The sequence below is a fragment of the Jaculus jaculus genome, chromosome 14, assembly GCF_020740685.1.
Source record: "Jaculus jaculus isolate mJacJac1 chromosome 14, mJacJac1.mat.Y.cur, whole genome shotgun sequence".
Classification (NCBI taxonomy): domain Eukaryota; kingdom Metazoa; phylum Chordata; class Mammalia; order Rodentia; family Dipodidae; genus Jaculus; species Jaculus jaculus.
Window position 1 is genome coordinate 20,964,033 of NC_059115.1, and position 20,011 is coordinate 20,984,043.

The window sequence follows — 20,011 nt, forward strand, 5'->3', positions numbered from 1 at the left end:
TCTCTCTCTCATTTTGAGACAGCATCTCACTATGTAGCCCTGGCTAGCCTTGAACTCACAGCAATCTTCCTGCCTTGACCTTGAACATTGGTAGTACAAACATTAAAATAAATAAAAAATTAAAATAAATAAATTAAAAAAAAAAGTTCTACTTTTAAAAATTTTTTGTTGTTCATTTTTTATTTATTTATTTGAGAGCGACAGACACAGGGAGAAAGAAAGAGGAAGAGAGAGAGAATGGGCGTGCCAGGGTCTCCAGCCACTGCAAACGAACTCCAGATGCGTGCGCCCCCTTGTGCATCGGCTAACGTGGGACCTGGGGAACCGAGCCTTGAACGGGGGTCCTTAGGTTTCACAGGCAAGCGCTTAACAGCTAAGCCATCTCTCCAGCCCTGTTTTGCTTTTTAAGATGATTCCACATGTTATTAATGGAATAGTGTTGAATTCCTCTTGTTGCCTCACAGAAGCCTCCAAAGCAAAAATTTTTAGATTTTTTATTTTTTAATTTTTTTTTTTTTTTTTTTGAGGTAGGATTTCACTCTAGCTCAGGAGCTCAGGCTGGCCTGGAATTCTCTATGCAGTCTCAGGGTGGCCTCAAACTCTCAGCAATCCTCCTATCTCTGCCTCCTGAGTGCTAGGATTAAAGGCATGTGTTACCATGGCCAGCTTTTTTTTTTTTTTTTATGTTGGGAAATAAACTCAGGGCCTCTGGTATGCTAAGCCACACTCTGCCACTGAGCTACACTGCCAGCTCTGTATAGACATTTTTCTATCCATGTTGTTAAAACTACTATGCCTTCCACTGTTTTGGAGCCTGAAGCCAATGCTTTGAGGGATAATTCTTTCATCACAGACTCCAACACTACAAACTTAATGGGTTTCCTTGGCTTCTTTAGTGTGCTGTATTTACTTGGAAGTGATGGAACTGTGACATCATCATAAAAACTTCAAGCTAAGGGATGGAGAGATGGCTTAGTGGTTAAGCACTTGCCTGTGAAGCATAAGGACCCTGGTTCGAGGCTCGACTCCCCAGGACCCACGTTAGCCAGATGCACAAGGGGCACACACGTCTGGAGTTCATTTGCAGTGGCTGGAAGCTCTGGCGCACCCATTCTCTCTTTCTATCTGCCTCTTTCTCTGTCTGTCACTTTTAAACTTTCAAAAACTCCAAGCTAAGGCCCATCTCATGGTCCGAACTTGATAGACCTCAGTTAGGGTGACTTTAGGTACCCCTTGGATGCGAAGCTCTTCTTTCAGTGGAGCGGAACTGCATTTCTTTCCCAGCATGCAGCTGTATCACCTTAGTCTTTTTTAAGCTGTAAACGATCATGGATGATCCCTTTCACAAACTCTAGTTCACCTCCTTCTGCCATTATCTCTGTGATTTCTCCTGTATTTAAAAAACTAGGTGGAGGTCTTGGAGGAGTCTGAAAATTTACCCCCTTTTTACACAGCCCAGTCTGTTGCTTTTCCTTTATGCTTTCTGTCTTGAGAACAGCACAGAACATCTTGGCTTCCAACTGGCTGGCAAAAAAGGGAGGGTTGCACATGCAAAAGTCATAGACTATCTCAGATTCTTCCTTAACAGCATCCATCAGGAGTGTCTTCTGTGGCACCTTAACTACTTTTATAAGATCAAATAAAATTATTCTGTTTCACATTTTTCTTGGCATAATTGAAACACATATCATCCACTTCTGTTGTAAGGAAATGCCAGCCATTTAGGGTAACGGAGAGATGCAGGATGCCCCAGTGCCTATGTCAGTTCCTCTTCAGAGAGTACTTTTGTCAGAATCATGGTGACCGATCAGATCTTCCACCCAGTGAATATAGTTAAGTCCCAAGAGGACTGTGGGAATTAGTCTTCCTAGTAGAGTTTCAATACAAAGTCCAAAGTCTTCCTTTAGGAGAATACAAGTCAGAGCTATGACTGCTTCGGGGGTCTTTGAAACTAAGACTTACTCTTCCATTTAGAGTGATCTGAACATGCTGTTAAAATCTGGATATTTCAGGCTGGAGGAATGGCTTAAGTGGTTAAGGTGGTTGCCTACAAAGCTAAAGGACCCAGGTTTGATTCCTCAGGACCCATATAAACTAGATGTACAAGGTGGCACATTCATCTGGAGTTCATTTGCAATGGCTGGAGGCCCTGGTGTGCCCATTTTTTCTCTCTCAAGAATAAATAAGAATTAAAAAAAAAAAAAAACCTGGGCTGGAGAGATGGCTTAGCAGTTAAGCGCTTGCCTGTGAATCCTAAGGACCCCGGTTCGAGGCTCGGTTCCCCAGGTCCCACGTTAGCCAGATGCACAAGGGGGCGCAGGCGTCTGGAGTTCTTTTGCAGTGGCTGGAAGCCCTGGCGCGCCCATTCTCTCTCTCTCCCTGTCTTTCTCTCTGTGTCTGTCGCTCTCAAATAAATAAATAAAAATTAAAAAAAAACAAAAACCTGGGTATTTCAATGCCAGGTATGTAAAATCAGGAGGTTTGTCCTTGCATCTATTTTTTTTCTTGTTTTTTTTGAGCTAGGATCTCACTCTAGCCCAGGCTGACCTGGAACTTACTATGTAGTCTCAGGTGGCCTCAAACTCACAGCTATCCTCCTACCTCTGCCTCCCAAGTGCTGGGATTAAAGGCGTGCGCCACCACACCCGGCATTGTATCTATTTCTTCTTCTTCTTTTTTTTTTTGTTATTCAAGGTAGGGTTTCACTCTAGTCTAGGCTGACCTGGAATTCACTATGGAGTCTCAGGGTGGCCTTGAACTCACAGCGATCCTCCTACCTCTGCCTCCCGCGTGCTGGGATTAAAGGCATGCCCCACCACGCCCGGCTTGTATCTATTTCTTGTGTGCACTGATTTACTCAGAGCCATCTCTAAGGCTCAAATTCCCACTAGGTAGCGTGTCTGGACCTTTAATCCAAGCACTGTGTGAAGATCCTAGAAAGGCAGGTGCTATGCTCCCAGTGCACTGTTTTGTTTTTGTTTTTGTTTTTTTTTGGTTTTGTGAGGTAGCACATGCCTTTAATCCCAGCGCACAAGAGGCAACGGTAGGAGGATTCAAACTACCCTGAGACTACATAGTGAATTCCAGGTTAGTCTGGGATAAAGTGAAACCCTACCTCGAAAAAAATAATTAAATAAAAACTTGAACCAGGCATGATGTTGCATGACCTTAATAACAGCATTTGGGAGGCTAAAGTAAGAATTCAAGGCCAGGCCATATATGGTGGCACATGTCTTTAATTCCAGCACTCAAGGGGCAGAGGTAGGAGAATCACTGTGAGTTCGAGGTCACCCTGAGACTACATAGTGAACTCTAGATCAGCCTGGGCTAGAGTGAGACCCTACCTCAAAAAATTAAAAAAAATAAAAAAGTTTTTAAAACCCTCAACAGTCACCTGTGGCTAATCCAAACAGCCAGGGTAGATCTGCAACATGCCTGTCATTGCAGAAGGCCTACTGGACAAGGGCTGTTCTAGAAAGTTTTAGGAACTTGAACACAGGCAACTGCTAAAAACCCTGCCCATCCTGATACCTCCAATTTATGTAGAGAAAGGGCTTTTAGATGGTGGAATGAGACACAGGTGGACTAAATGGTGTCCAAGCAACCATCTGCCAATTCTCAGTTCCACAAAAGGCCCAATGAGGCTGACATCTAAATTGTGAACCCAACAGCCCTATGGGAACACACCCCATCTGAGCTCTTGGGAGGGGCAGGCCTGAGGGACACCATCAGGCCATTCTGAGTGAAAGGACATTTCAGTTTAGAAATTCAAAGTTCATTTTATCCTGGGAACCTTTTTTTTTTTTTTTTAAATATTTTATTATTTGAGAACGAGAAGAGGCAGAAAAAGAGAGAGACAGAGTGAATGGGTGCACCAGGGCCTCTAGTCACTTCAAATAAACTCCAGACACATGTACCACCTTGTGCATTTGGATTTACATAGATACTGGGGAATTAAACTTGGTTTCTTTGGCTTTGCAAGACAATTCCTTAACCGCTAAAACATCTCTCCAGCCACCTGGAAACCTTTTGACATCCACTCCAGGACCTCCAATCCTGTTCCACTATGTGCTGTCCTGGAAGGCTGGAACCAGAGGGAGACATGATCCATCACCCAACTCTGTACAACTATTTTTACCCTTCTTCCTGATGTGTGTATGGCAGGGGTGGGGAATGAATGAATGTGTGTGGAGGCCAGAGGACAACCTTGGGGTCTTTCTTTCCCCTCCTTGTTTTTCTTTTTCCTCCAAGGTATGGTCTAACTCAAGCCCAGACTGACCTGAAATTCACTACGCAGTCTCAGGCTGGCCTCGAACTCACAGCAATCCCACCTCTCAAGTGCTGGGATTAAGGCATGAGTCACCATGCCAAGCCCCCAATCATTTCAAACCCCAGCACCCTGGAAAAACCTCAGCCACATGGCTCTACCAGCTCCCTGTAATGTCTATTTTATTTTTTTGTTTTTTTGAGGTAGGGTCTCACACTAGCCCAGGCTGACCTGGAATTCACTATGGAGTCTCGGGGTGGCCTCGAACTCACGGCTATCCTCCTACCTCTGCCTCCCAAGGGCTGGGATTAAAGGCGTGCGCCACCACGCCTGGCTCCCCTGTAATGTCTATAATATGATTCCTACAACTCTAGGCCCTGTTCTAGGGCACATCTCACATCCACTGCACGATCTGTCTCTTGGTCCCTGGGTAGACAATGGCCTTTACCTGGCCGCTTGTATCAGACTGCTGGATTCAATCCCATAGCAGTCATCCGAATTTCCTATAGAAAGGAGTCCATCACAGCACTGCTTTGCAGAGTGGGCAGGAGGCGTCAGGGGGACTGATATGGGGTGCAGGGCCTGGCCTCTACTAGCAGTCAGTATCAATGTCCATTGCCCTGTTTTCTAGCCTGCCCCAGGACCATAAATGTCCCTCTGTACTCCAGATCAGAACAGTGATTAGCAATATCCCTTTCCGGGCTTCATTATCACAGAATCCTTGGCCTGTCTTCAACCTTCCGCTCTGGGACTGAGCATGGCTCAGATGTATTGTGCTACATGTTCCTTCTCCCAGCTAAGAAGGGACCACCCCTGTTGGGGGCGGGATCTGCTGCCGATTGTAATATTCCTATCATTTTCCACCCAAGGTCTGACAGTACACCCAAGACCCAGCTGGGGGCTCTCTGCCTCTTTACCTGGCTGGCATCCCACTCCTGGCACTCCCTAACAAAAACCAGACTGGTGGTGGTGGGGATTTCCTGCACCATCTAGTGGGGTTAAGTACTTGGGCAGGACACTTTGCTCCTTGCAGAACGAATATGCACATTGAAAAGGCGACAAGTTACTGCTTGCCCTCAGAAAAGGCTCCAAACTCCACACAACTGGCAGGCCATTTTTAGAAAGATCTCAGTCACTACCATTCCAAAGATTGTGAGACCAGAGCGAAAGACTGGCTTCTCCCTAGACGTTTCTGCCTGTGGTAGGGCTTCCACCTCCCTCCAACCCTGGTCTTGGTAGGCCCTAGACATGTGTCTCCCATTTTTTTTTGGTGGTGGGGGGGGTCAGCGAGGTTTCTCGCTCTAGTCCAGGCTGACATGGAATTTGCTATGTAGTCTCAGGCTGGCCTCAAACTCGGTGATCCTCCAACTTCTGCATCCTCTGGGTTTAAGGCATGCACCATGTCAGGCCTTTTTTTTTTTTTTTTTTTTTTTGGTTTTTCAAGGTAAGGTTTCCCTCTAGCCCAGGCTGTCCTGGAATTCACTATGTAGTTCCAGGCTGGCCTTGAACTCACAGCAATCCTATCTGTGATTCCCAAGTGCTGGGATTAAAGGTGTGTGTCACCACTCCTTATTTTCTTTCTAAGTAGGGTCACACAATAGCCCAGGCTGACCTGGATTTCTAGTCTTAGGCTTGCCTCCAATTCACAGTGATCCTCTACCTCTGCCTGGGATTACTCTTTTCTCTTAAAAAACATGTTTGTGTGGGTACACCAGGGCCTCTTGTCATAGTAAATGAACTTGTTACATGTGCCACTTTTTGTATCTGGCTTAATATGGATACTTCTGAACTGGTAGGTTTTTGTAAGCAAGAGCCTTTATAGTCACTGAGTCTTCTCCTCAGGTCCTCTCTTGAGTGAAGGTCTCTCATTGTAACTTTACCCTAGGCAAGCAATGAACGCTCCATAATCCCCCCTCCCTCAGATTTTCAAGTCTCCCAGTGTTTTTTTTTTCGAGGTAGGGTCTCACTCTGGCTCAGGCTGACCTGGAATTCACTATGTAGTCTCAGGGTGGCCTCGAACTCACGGCGATCCTACTTCTGCCTCCCGAGTGCTGGGATTAAAGGCATGTGCCACCACACCCAGCCCAGTATAGTTTTGTATGTGTTTATGTATTTAAGTGTGTGGGGCAGAGGTGATATCCTCCATAATGTCCACATTCCCACCCCCCAAGACATGGTCTTGCTTTTTTTTTCCCCCCCAAGGTAGTCTCACTCTGGCCCAGGCTGATCTGGAATTCACTATGTAGTCTCAGGGTGACCTCCAACTCATGGTGATCCTCCTACCTCTGCCTCCTGAATGCTGGGATTAAAGGCGTGCGCCACCATGCCCGGCTTTTGTGGGTTTTTGAAGTAGGGTCTTCCTCTAGCCCAGACTGACCTGGAATTCACTATGTAGTCTCAGGATGACCTCAAACTCACGGCAGTCATTTACCTTTGCCTCCCAAGTGCTGGGATTAAAGATGTGTGCCACCATGCCTGGCTCAGAACAACACTTTGAATAACAAAGCCTTAGGTACACAGGACATGACCACACAGTGAGACTCTTCAGGTATGTCTTTGGAGTTTCAGCATTCTAGAAATTACCATCCTCAAGACATTACCATCTAGCTCCTATTAAAAAATACTCAATATAGTCATACAAGCCAGTCATGGTGGCACATACTGTTATTCCAACACTGGGAAGGTAGTGGCAGGAAAGCATCAATTTGAAGACAGCCTGCCTCAAAAACAAAAGTGCAGGTCTTGGGAAGGCAGCTCTGAGTGATTTTCATCAGAAACCAGGTAAAAATGCTGGTCTTAGGCTGCAGGGCTAGCTCACTGACAAAGGCAGTTGCTTGCCAAGCCTGGCAGGCTGGGTTTGATTCCCCAGTACTCACATAAAGCCAGGTGCGCAAGCATGCATCCATTGTTTGTTTGCAATGGCAAGAGGCCCTGACATGCCTATATTCTCTTTATATTTGATATACTTTAAAAAGCTGAGCATGGTGGCACACACCTTTAATCCCAACAATTGTGAGGCAGAGGTTGGAGAATTGCTGTGAGTTTGAGGCCAGCTTGGAACTTGCAGGGTGAGTTCCAGGTTAGTATGGGCTAGACCCTACCTTGGGAAAAAAAAAAATGCTGGACTTGCTGATGCATGCCTAGAATTCCTGTGCTGGGATAACAAGACAGGTGGACCCCTGTAGCTCACAGGAGAGCCATTCCAGACTAATTGGTAAGCTCCCAGCCAAGAGATCCTGTCTCAGAAATGTATGTTCTTAAAGGTATCACCCAAGATGGTCTTCCACTTGTAAACACACACATGCACACTCACACACAAAAGACAAAAAGTGGAGTTTAATTCCCCTTTCCATGAACTGAATGAATGCCTTCCTTATGATGAAAAGAGGCCTCCTCACTCACTGCCAGAACCCTGGCTCTAGGAAACATCACCCACCATATTTTAAGGATACTCAAATGAACTCCATGGTGAAGACACACAGCAGGAAACTGAGAATCACCTTGCATGGAGGCCATGAGGCCTCAAAACTTGGACAGCTACTGCCCAGCCCAATATTTTCCCTTGTGACAGACTCCAAGCTGGCACCACAACCCCAATCTCTTGACCCTCAGAAACCCACAAAATTGGTGTTTGCTGTTTGAGGTCATTAAATTTCAGGGTTGAACACACCCTCACCTCAGGGTGTCTACCTTCATGGGCTCTGTTCCTGCAGCCCCGGCCCAGGCCCACCCCTACGCCGCGGGACAGAGGACTGCAGCCTGCTGGTAAAGTGTTGCTGTTGGGTTTTGTTTGGCTGGTCGTGTGTACACAGTGTATACAAGGGGAGTTGTATGGAACCCAAGGAGGAGCCAGAGACAACTGGAAACGAGGGGACGGCACAGAAGGGAGGAGTGGGAAGGGGGGGACTGATTAAAAAATAGAACCACATCCAGAAGACGATGGGGAAGGAACCAGGGGCTGGGAGGACAAACACAGACGAATCGCTGTAGAAAAGGAGTGAAAGGGGCAGAAGGAGGGGAGCTTTCTCCCTCCCTCTCCCCCACTGCCCTGCCCCTGGTATGTACAATAAATAAGAGTAAAAATAATTAAGATGTGTTTGGCCCCTCCCACCCAACGCCGAATGCCCTGGGGAGTGGCCTTTATCAAAGATGTTGGCCTGGGGAGGAGAGCTTGGCAGGAGAGAGGGGAACCCCAGCTCCCTGAAGCTGCCCTGCATCCCTCAACCATACATAGAATTTTCCTATACATTATGTACACAGTGGAGGGGCAGGAGCGATGGCCGTGGAGAGGGGGGCTGGGGTAGGGGACAGGGCAAGTTTCTAAATTGACATTTATACATATATATAAATAATTTCTCTGTACACCGAACAGGGGCAGGGTGGGAGGGAATAGAGAGCTCGGAGAGGTGGTGGTTGAACCCTGCCCTGGGGACACAGTGTGGACACCCCCTGGTCAAGGACCATCCCTTTCCCTCCAGGAGCAACTGGAGGTGGAGAGGGGGCGTGAGCTCCTGAGGACACAGTTCTGTCCCAATTCTCGGTTCGCGGAGGAGGCATCCCCCAGTAGGCAGGGCACAGTCACCCGCAGCGGCTGTGGGCCTGTGCTTGGGCCAGCAGGTCGCTGAAGGAATCAAAGAGCTGCTCCAGCCATGGCTGGTTCCGCATGCACTGCTGGACCACTTCTTCCTGGCCCAGGTCCTCGGCGCCACCCTCGATGGCCAGGGTCTGCAGGAGAGAGGTGGAGCTGTGACAGGGCAGGAGGAAGGAAGGAGGGCTGGCTTGGACCCCTGGATCTGAGGGCTGGAGTCGAGAGAGAGAGAAGGGCTGGGCCCAGGCTTCCGGATCAAAGGAAGGAGCACTGGGATATGGAGAGAGGAAGTCTGAGACCTGAGCCTCTGGGTGTGAAGGAGGCGGTGAGGCTACGTCCCAGAACGCAGGGCTCACCTGGTCGCGGCAGCGCAGGAAGGTGTGGTACTTGTAGTGGTGCAGAGAGTGGTAGAGGGTGTAGTACCCTGACTTCTCCAGCTCCACCTTGAACTCCTGAAGATGGGAGGCAGATGCTCAGACCCTCATGTCAGCGACACACATCTCTCTTCCTGACTTGCCCCTCTTCCCAGATCCTACCTGGGCTCGTACCACGCTCCTCTTGAGCTTGCTGAGCGTCTTGCGGTTGTAGGGCTCCCCAGCTGGCCGAAGCCGCACTGCCCCCTCCTCAGGGGAGCCCTCTGCCGTCTGCTCCACTTGCAGCTGTGGGAACGTGTGCAGAGCATCCTGCAGGAGGGTGAAGGCTAGGTCACTTCCTTTGACCTAGTGCTCAGGTCACAAGATACCTCAGTGTCTGCCCCCCCCCCCCAAGTCACCAAAAGACATTTGGATGTCTTGGTCTCCTTTGAAGACAGGGAAACTTGGCTGTCTTCTAACAAGCTTCACTCTGTTTCCCTGACTAGCCTTACCTTTGTTTTCTTTTCTTTTGAGACAGGGTTTTATGTAGCCCAGACTGACCTCAACCTTGCTAGACCCCTGCCTCTACTTCCAGAGTGCTGGAACGACAGGTAGATGCCACCATTCATGGTTTATAAGGGACTGGGGATAGAACCCAGGGCTTTCCAAATGCTAAGCAAGCATACTACCAATTGAGCCACATCTCCAGCCAGCCCTGAGGCCTCGAATTTCCATCCTCCCTCAAGCCTGGCAAGTGTCTGGGATTACAACAGACCTGCACCACCAGGCTCAGGTTGCACTGAATGCATTTCAATTTGCAGTATTTTTTTTTCCATTTACAATAGGTGCACTGAGACATAGCTTTAGGAGCTGCTGAAGATTTTCAATCACAGTGTTGCAGCCTACCCACAGCCCACAGCCTCCCTGCCCACGTCACAGTCAGTAAGTTCATACACTAGATCAGTCTTTCCCATAAATTCCAAAACCTAATACTCCAACACCCAGTATTTCCCAAGCCAGCTGAGAATGGTGGCATATATCTGTTATCCCAACACTTAAGGATGATGAGTTTGAGGTCAAACTGGGCTACAGAGTGAGACACTGTCTCAAAACACAAACTAGCTAGGTGTGGTGGCGCACGCCTTTAAGACCAGCACTTAGGAGGCAAAGGTAGGAGGATTGCTGAGAGTTTGAGGCCTGCCAGAGACTACATAGATCAGCATGGGACAGAGTGAGACCCTACCTCGAAAAACCAAAAAAAAAAAAAAAAAAAAAAAACCAAAACAAAGACAAACAACCACTATTATCCCGTCCAAGAAAAAGAAAAAGAAAAAAAAAAAGCCTAACTGAAAACCTTCAAAATATCTTGTCAGGTTCAGGATCTGTTTTGGACTTTTCGGTCACTGGAGCTTGGGGGTATAGCTCAGCTGGCAGAGCGCAAGCTTCTCATGCCCGGGGCCCTGGGTTTCATCCTCGGCAATCAAAACAGCGAATGGAACCAAATTCTGTCATCTTTACATACCGCTCAGGGGTGCAGAGATGGCTTAGCAATTAAGGTACTTGCCTCTGAAGTCCAACGGCCCAGATTTGACTCCCCAGAACCCACGTAAGCCAGATGCACATGGTGGTGCATGCATATGGAGTTTGTTTGCAGTGGCTAAAGGCCCTGGCATGTCCATCCTCCCCCACACTCAAATAAATAAATAAAATTAAAAAAAACACAAACTACTCAGAACTCTGAGCAGAAATAACACAACTCTCAGAACTTCACCAATATTTTATCTGATATTTTCCAAGTGAGAGTATAATAGTCACCAGACATCTCCAAGCCACCCCTAATATTCTATTCCAGAATTTTCAGCTCCTGCCTGAAAGTGTGATTAGAATCCTCAGGTTATAAGCACCTGGTGATTATCCCAGAACCCTCAAAACCAGATTAACCATATCCCAGAAATCTGGATATATACACATCTCTATATATATGTACTGTTTTTTCAAAGTAGGGTCTCACTTTAGCCCAAGCTGACTTGGGGCTCACTCTGTAGGCCCAGGCTGGCCTTCAACTACTGGGTTATCCTCCTAGCCCAGCTTCCTTAGTGTTGGGATTAAAGGTGTGTGCCACCATTTCTGACTTTTCTTTTAAAAAATTTTTTTGAAGCTGGGCATGGTGACACACACCTTTAATCCAAGCACTCGGGAGGCAGAGGTAGGAGGATCGCCATGAGTTCAAGGCCACCCTGAGATGACATAGTGAATTCCAGGTCAGCCTGGACTAGAGTGAGACCCTACCTCGAAAAACAAAAACAAACAAAAAAAAATTTTTTTGAGGCAACCACACAACAGACTGCTTTTTTTATGAGAGAGGGGGGTGGGGGAGAGACAAAATTTGTGCACCAGGGCCTCTAGCCAGTGCGTTCGAACTCCACACACAGGTGCGCCCCCTTGTGTGCATGTGTAGCCTCGCACGCTTGCATCATAGTACATATGGCTTATGTGGGACCCGGAGAGTTGATCATAAGTCCTTTGGCTTTGCAGGCAAATGCCTTAACCACTACACCATCTTTCTAGCCCTATTTTTTTTTTTTATGAATTTTATTTATTTGAGAGAAAGGGAAGAGAGAAACAGACAGACAGACAGACAGAGAGAGGGCGAGCGAGCCTCTACCATTGCAAACAAACTCCAGATGCATGTGCAGTCTGGCTTATGTGGTTTCTAGGAAATCAAACCTGGGTTCTTTGGCTTTAACTGCTAAGCCATCTCTCCATTTTTATTTATTTACTTATTTATTTTGTTTTTCGAGGTAGGGTCTCACTCTAGCCCAGGTTGGCCTGGAATTCACTATGGAGTCTCAGGGTGGCCTTGAACTCACAGTGATCCACCTACCTTTGCCTCCAGAGGGCTGGGATTAAAGATGTGCGCCACCACACCTGGCTTTCTATTTTTTTTTTTTAATTTTTATTTATTTATTTGAGAGCGACAGACACAGAGAGAAAGACAGAGAGAGAGAGAGAGAGAGAGAGAGAGAATGGGCGCGCCAGGGCTTCCAGCCTCTACAAACGAACTCCAGACACGTGCGCCCCCTTGTGCATCTGGCTAATGTGGGACCTGGGGAACCGAGCCTCGAACCGGGGTCCTTAGGCTTCATAGGCAAGCGCTTAACCACTAAGCCATCTCTCCAGCCCCTATTTTTTTTTTTAACTTATTTATTTATTTGGTTTCCCGAGGTGGTCCAGGCTGACCTGGAACTCACTATGTAGTCTCAGGGTGGCCTTGAACTCATGGCGACTCTCCTACCTCTGCCTCCCAAGTGCTGGGATTAACAGTGTGCACCACCATGCCTGGCTTATTCTTTTTTTTTTTTTTTTTTTTAATTTTTGAGATAGGGTCTCACTGGCTATGTAGCCAAGGATGACTTTGAACCTCTGATCCTCCTATTTCCACACCCCAAGTGTTGGGACTGCAGGCAGGCATGAAGCACCATACCTGGTCTATGCAGTGGCAGGGATTGGACCAAGGGTTTTTTTTACATGATTGACATGCACTTTACTGACTGAACAACGTCCCCAGGGCACACCCTAACACCACAGGCCAGCCCAGAGGGAAATGACAGAAGACTGAGCCCTGGAACTGTGAGATCTGTCTCATGTGAACGCAGGCCAGGGTGGTGGACTGACCCAGTGTGGGCCTTAGCCACAGAATCTGCTCTCTTTTGTCACCACACTTGTATTCTATGCTGCATTCCACTAGTTTCAATAACCCCTTTGTTCACAACCCCTCACCTCTGCAAGACTTAAAGCTCCCTTCTCCGTAGCCTACCTCTGGGGCTGCTGGGAAGCCAGAGAAAACCCTCACAGCTCAGTCCTCATCTTCCACCAGCCAAGCTCAGGAGAGTCAGCCCTTGTAATGACCCCTCCTCTAAGGAAGGGGTTCCAGGGAACTTAACAATGACTGACCCTAGAGTCTCTGCCATGGCCTGCCCAGAGGCCCCGACCCCCGCACCTGTAGGGCTGGGCTCAGGGACAGCCGCTTCAAGACCTTCTTCTTGTGCTCGTTTAGGAGGCCGTCAATCTTCCGCATAGGAGGGAGGTACAGTTCGTCTGCAAGAGCAGAGGTGTCAGAGCTGCAGCCACCAGGCCCTGGGGCACAAAGCGATCACAATCCCCGCCTCCCCTAGACCCAGGAGTCTGGGCCTAGCTCTCTTCCTTGGGCCTCTAGCCCTTCACCAGTTTCCATCCCTCCTTCACGGGTCTCCATCCTCATCCCTGGGCCCATTCTTCCTCTCCATACCCTGCCCTCCCTCTTAGGATCTTACTCTTCCCCCAGGAACATTGTTCTCTCTCCACCTGGTCCACTCCTCTTCCTCAGGCCCAGCCCTCTATCCTAGGCCCATCCCTTTTATCCAGAACCCCCTTTCTCCTGAGCTCATCTATTCCCCTAAGGGCTCCCTCTTCCCTAAAAATCCATCCTTCTTCCTCCTCCCTCTGGCTCCCTTCCCCCCAAATCCCATCCCTCCTCTCAGCCAGGCTCACCGTGTGTGTCTTCCAGGGCCTGGATCATGTCAGGGTCCAGCGCTGTGCTCACCAACATCTCCACATAGCTCCGGTACATCTCTCTCATGGCCCGCGTCTTCAGCAGACGCCCAGGAATTGCCCGCTCTGGGGGAAAATGGAGTACAGACACATTGTTCCACCATTCTCTGAGGGCACCATGTGGCAGACACTATGTTCGACCCCTGCTGCCAGGGAGGCCAAGCCTGCTGCAAGGCCCTGTTAGAGGAGTAGCAAGACAGGTCACAGGCCTGCAGCGAGTTCTGAGGAGTGTTCAAAAGCTTGTCAAGATCTCTGGAGTGATCAGAAAGAACATTCAGGGCCCGTGAACTTTGCGGCCACTTCAAGTGTGCTCACTGAATCCAAGAAACAATCAAGATGGTTTCCAAAACAACAAGTCAAGAAAGAAATCAGGGCTGGAGAGAGATGGCTTAGTGGTTAAGGTGCTTGCCTGCAAAGCAAAGGGGCCCCGGTTCAAATCCCTAGGACCCACATAAGCCAGATGCGCAAGGTGGCACATGCATCTGGAGTTCAGTTGCAGTGGCTGGAGACTTTGGCACGCCCATTCACTTTCTCTCAAATAAATAAATAAAAACGTTAGAAAAAGAAAATCCCAGCACTTGAGAGGCAGACGTAGGAAGAGCGTCATGAGTTTGAGGCCACCCTGAGACTAATTCCAGGTCAGCTTGGGCTAGAGTGAGACCCTACCTCAAAAACAAAAACAACAAAAAGACAAGAGATCAACTGGGTCTAGGACTCAGTTGGCAGAGGGCCTATATGGCATACCAGGCCCTGGGTCCAATTCTTTAGCAAGCATAAACCAGGTATAGTGGCTCACACCTGTCATTCCAGCACTAGGGAGGCTCTCTGGCAGGAGGATTCCAAGCCAGCTTGGGCTACATGAAACCTTCCAGAAAAAAAAGAAAAGGGAGGGAGAGAAGGAAGCAGAGAGGGAAGGAAGGAAGGAAAGAAGAAAGCAAGAAAATAAAGGGGGGGAAAAAAAACGGCAGGAGAGCCGGGCATGGTGGTGCAGGCCCTTAATCCCAGCACTTAGGAGGCAGAGGTAGGAGGATCGACGTGAGTTTGAGGTCACCCTGAGACTACATAGTGAATTCCAGGTCAGCCTGGACCAGAGTGAGACCTTATCTAAAAAAAAGAAAAAACAAAGGCAGGAGAGAGGGCCTAGTTGTTAAGACACATGCCTAAGGACCTAGGTTTGACTTCCCAGAACCCACGTAAGTCATATGCACAAGGAGACACAGGTGCCCTGATGTGCCAATTTTTCCTCTCATAAAAAAAGAACAAATTAACGTTAAAAAGAAAAGGGGCCGGGCGTGGTGGCTCACGCCTTTAATCCCAGCACTCGGGAGGCAGAGGTAGGAGGATTTGCCCATGAGTTCAAGGCCACCCTGAGACTACAGAGTTAATTCCAGGTCAGCCTGGACCAGAGTGAGACACTACCTCGAAAAAACCAAAACAAACAAACAAAAACAAAAAAGAAAAGGGGGGCTGGAGAGATGGCTTAGCGGTTAAGCACTTGCCTGTGAAGCTTAAGGACCTCGGTTCGAGGCTCGATTCCCCAGGTCCCACGTTAACCAGATGCACAAGGGGGCGCACACGTCTGGAGTTCGTTTGCAGTGGCTGGAGACCCTGGTGCGCCCATTCTCTCTCTCTTTCTCTCTCTCCCCCCTCTTTCTGTCTGTTGCTCTCAAATAAATAAATTTAAAAAAAAAAAAAAAGGTAAGGAAGAAAGGAAAGAGAATAAGGGACCAAACCTGGGCCATCAAGGTTTATAAGCAAGTGTCTTTAACCAGTGAGCCATCACTCCAGCCCAAACAACAGAATAAGAGAGAAAGACCAAAAGGCATGATGACACACACCTTTTAATCCCAGCAGTTGGGAGGCAGAGGTAGGAGGATCACCGTGAGTTTGAGGCCACCCTGAGATTACATAGTAAATTCCATGTCAGCCTGAGCTAGAGAGATGGTTTAGCAGTTAAGGCGCTTGCCTGTGAAGCCCAAGGACCTAGGTTCAATTCCCCAGTACCCACATATGCCAGATGCACAAGGCACACATGTGTCAGGAGTTTGTTTGCAGAGGCTGGAAGTCCTGGCATGCACATTCTATCTGCCTCTTTCTCTTTCAAATAAAAAAATAATCATAATAAAAAAGATTTTAAAAAACACACACTGAAGTCAAAATGTGGTGGCACATGCCTTTAATCCCAGCAGAGGTAGGAGAACTGGCGTGAGTTCGAGGTTACCCTGAGGCTGCACAGTGAATTCCAGATCAGCTTGGTCTACAGTGAGACCCTATGTTGTAAAACAAACAAAATCACACACCAAAGGGCTGGAGCGATGGCTCAGTAGTTAAAGACACTTGCCTGCCAAGCCTAATGACCTGGATCCAATTTCCCAGTACCCACATAAAGCCAGTTGCATATGCATGTATCTAGAGTTCATTTGCAGTGGCTAGAGGCTCTGGTGTGCCCATCCTATTTGTCTGTCTGTCTTTTATCTGCTTGCAAATACGGATGGCGATCCCACTGCCTCGGCATCTCACAGGCTGCAATTACGGAAGAACATTAATGCATCCAGTATAAGCTAACTCTGGGGATAAGGTATTGTACTCAGAAGACACATAGCCCCCATGTAGTGGTAAGTCTAGGCAAGCATTATTTTAAGTGCTTAGCTCTAATTTGCCCATTTTACCAGAGAGGTCACCAAGAAACAAGAGGCCATACTTTTGCCTCAAGGTCACCCAGTCACTGAAAATACCACCATTTCGGGAATACCCATCAATGAACAGGGCAAGTTAGATGCTGATGGATGGGCTGAAGAGATAGCTTAGCAGGCAAAATGTTTGCCTGCAAAGCCTAATGACCTGGGTTCAATTCCCTACTACCCATGTAAAGCCAGATGCACAAAGCAGTGGTTAGAAGCCCTGGTGCACCCATTCTCTCTCTGCTTGCAAATTATTTTTTTTTTTTTTTTTTTGAGGCAAGTCATACAGACTGGTCCTTTTTAAATGCGCAAAAGTGAGAAAGAGGGGCTGGAGAGATGGCTTAGCGGTTAAGCGCTTGCCTGTGAAGCCTAAGGACCCCGGTTTGAGGCTCGGTTCCCCAGGTCCCACGTTAGCCAGATGCACAAGGGGGCACACGCGTCTGGAGTTCGTTTGCAGAGGCTGGAAGCCCTGGCGCGCCCATTCTCTCTCTCTCCCTCTACCTGTCTTTCTCTCTGTGTCTGCTCTCAAACAAATAAAAATTAAAAAAAAAAATTTAAAAAAAAAAAAAAAGTGAGAAAGAGAGAACTGATGCGCCAGGGCTTCCAGCCATTGCACTCAAATTGCAGATTGTGCGCCACCTTGTAAGCATGTATGACCATGTGCACTTGTGTCACTGTTTGTCTGGCTTATGTGGGGCCTGGAGAGTTGAACATGGGTCTTTTAGCTTTGCATACAAGTGCCTTAACCACTAAACCATCTCTCTAGCCCAAACACCTCATATATTTGAAAAAAAAAAAAAAATTACCAGGCTGGAGAAATGGCCTAGTGGTTAAGGCACTTGCCTACAAAGCCTAAGAACCCAGTTTTGATTCACCAGAACTCATGTAAACCAGATGCACAAGGTGGCACAAGTTTCGAGTTTGTTTACAGCGGATGGAGGCCCTAGCACACCGATTTTCTGACTTTAAAAAAAGTAGTTTTTCTATTTATTTATTGGATACAGAGGCAGATAGAATGTGCATATGGCAGAGCCTCTAGCCATTGCAAACAAACTCCAGATGTATGCACCACCTTGCCTATCTGGTTTACATGGGTATTGGGGAGTCAAACCTGGGTCCTTAAGCTTCCCAGGCAAACCATCTCAACCATCTCTCTAGTCCCTATCTGTCTCTTTCTCTCAAATAAGTAAATAAAATATTTGTTTTTTAAAAAAACTGAGGTTTTTTTTTCTGCACCAAAAAATCTGAATTATTAAAAGGCATGTGTCAGCAGTTCCAGTTATATATGAGTTTCTGTTTCCCTTCCTCCTCCCCAGTACTAGGGATTGAAATCTGGAGCTCTATTTCCAGCTCTCTGTTTGTTTTTCGAGGTAGGGTCTTGCTCTATCCCAGGCTGACCTGAAACTCACTATGTAGTCTCACTATGTCTCAGGGTGGCTTCAAACTCACAAGACTGTCCTTACTTAAGCCTCCTGAGTGCTGGGATTAAAGGCATGCACCATTACTGGCAACTTGGTTTCTTTTCCTTTAAAAAAAAAAAACTCTCTATCTGTCTCTCTGCCTCTTTATATATATATAGAGAGAGAGATGGGGGGAGAGAGAGAGAGGGAGAGAGAGAGGGAGGGAAGGGGGAGGGAGGGAGGGAAGGAGATAAAATAGGTGCACCAGGGCCTCTAGCCATTGCAAACAAACCCCCGATGCATGTGGGTACTGGGCAATTGGACCCAGGTCCTTTGGCTGTGTTGGCAAGTGCCTTAACTGCTAAGCCATCTCTCCAGCCCTCGGTTTCTTTTTGAGACAAGGTCCCACTAAGTTGCCCAGGTTGTCCTTGAACTCACTCTATAAACTGGTCTTGAATTCACTGTAGCCTAGGCTATCTTTGAACTCATTCTGTAGTCCAGGCTGGCTTTGAACTGTTTTTTAAACAATTTTTAATTTTTAAGTATTTTTCATTTCATTTATTTATTTCTTCATTTGATAAAGAGGGAGAGAGAGAAAAAAAAATGGGTGCACCAGGGCCTCTAGCCACTGCAAATGAATTCCAGACATGTGTGCCCCCTTGTGCATCTGGCTAACATGGGTCCTGGGGAACTGAACCTGGGTCCTTTGGCTTTGCAGGCAAACACTTTAACAGCTAAGTCATCCCTCCAGCCCTAGTATTTTATTTTTATTTATTTATTTGACAGAGAAAGAGGGCGAGGGAGAGTGGGGGAGGGGAGAAAAATGAATGAATGAGTGAATGAATGGGCACGCGAGGGATCCCAGCCACTGCAAATGAACTCTAGACGTGTGTGCCCCCTTGTGCATCTGGCTAACATGGGTTCTGGAGAACGGAACCTGGGTTCTTCAAGTTTGCATACAAACACCCTAACGCTAATCCATCCCTCCAGCCACTTTTTTTTTTTTTTTTTTTTTGAGGTAGGGTCTTGCTCTAGCCCAGGCTGACCTGGAATTCACTATGTCACCTCAGGGTGGCCTCAAACTCACAGTGATCATCCTACCTCTGCCTCTTAAGTGCTGGGATTAAAGGCGTGTGCAACCATGCCAGGCTTGGCCTTAAACTTTTGGTCTTCATGCCTCAGACTCCCAGTAGCTGGGATGACAGGCTTGAGCCACCAAGACCTGCTTGTACATGGTTGATTCCATTACCAATCCATTAGGAATGCAGTGAAACTGAGGGGATGTGTCAAACCGCAGGGCACAACCCATCACATAACGATATAAACTGCTGGCTTCCGTTATCTCATTGTCTGTCTTGCTGAGGCTGCCTGGAGTCCCCAGTACGATACCCTTCCCCTCCTGAAGGCACATGTCCCTTCCCCAAGTGACCTCACCAGCCTGCAAATGCAGAGCCTCACCGTCCTCACTGGGAGCTCCAGGGGAGGACTCAGAGTCTGAGGAGGTGCCAGCAGGGCCTCCACCTGTTGAAGCATTGCCCACAGCCTCCTTCAGCCACTTCTTCCTCTTCTTTGGAGGGGGCTCGGCCTTCACTTTTGTGGGCCTGGCTTTGGGCACTCGGGACGTGGCAGGCTGTCCCGTAGTCAGGTTCCTCTCAGGCCGCATCTGCCGCCCACTGGTGGCTCGGTCGCCCCGCAAGGGGCGCTCACTGGCTCGAGTCACCCTCTCCTTCTCCTTTTCCTTCTCCACTGGCCGGGATGGGGATGGCTTCTCGGGGGCAGGGGGTTCGGGCACAGCAGGCTCTGGGGTCTGCTCCGGGGGCTTCTCCAATGTTACTTTCTCAGGAGTCTCAGGCTTGGGAGGTGGAACAGGGGTCTTGGGAGGAGGCGCAGAGCTACTTCCTACAGAGGTAGGGCCTTTGGCCTGCCCAGAGCGCCTGGAATAGGACAGAAAGAGGCCATCAACAACAAACCATAGACCCACCTTCCTGTCCTCAGGAACTAGCTGAACATTCTTCCCAAAGAAATTGCCTCCCTCACAATTTTCTTTTTCTATTTTTGTTTTTGAGGTAGGGTCTTGCTCTAAGGCCAGATTGACCTGGAATTCACCATGTAGTCCCAGGCTGGCCTTGAAC

General features: G+C 48.0%; 1 protein-coding gene and 1 pseudogene across 3 annotated transcripts in view; both read right to left on the bottom strand.

Moving 5' to 3' along the window:
* Window positions 1-716: 716 nt before the first annotated feature.
* LOC101602284 lies at window positions 717-2,867 on the bottom strand (annotated as a pseudogene).
* Window positions 2,868-7,583: 4,716 nt separating this feature from the next.
* The window catches only part of LOC101612935 (proline-rich protein 12), a 56,142-nt gene continuing 43,714 nt past the window's right edge, over window positions 7,584-20,011 (bottom strand). For all 3 annotated transcript variants that reach the window (XM_045134426.1, XM_045134427.1, XM_004672238.2), the window contains 6 exons: window positions 19,338-19,813; window positions 13,739-13,864; window positions 13,209-13,306; window positions 9,392-9,538; window positions 9,212-9,307; window positions 7,584-8,992 (listed from right to left, as the gene is read on the bottom strand). In XM_045134426.1, coding sequence (XP_044990361.1) covers window positions 8,846-8,992; window positions 9,212-9,307; window positions 9,392-9,538; window positions 13,209-13,306; window positions 13,739-13,864; window positions 19,338-19,813 — 1,090 coding nt within the window. In that variant the 3' untranslated portion in view covers window positions 7,584-8,845. The remainder of the gene's footprint in view (window positions 8,993-9,211; window positions 9,308-9,391; window positions 9,539-13,208; window positions 13,307-13,738; window positions 13,865-19,337; window positions 19,814-20,011) is intronic.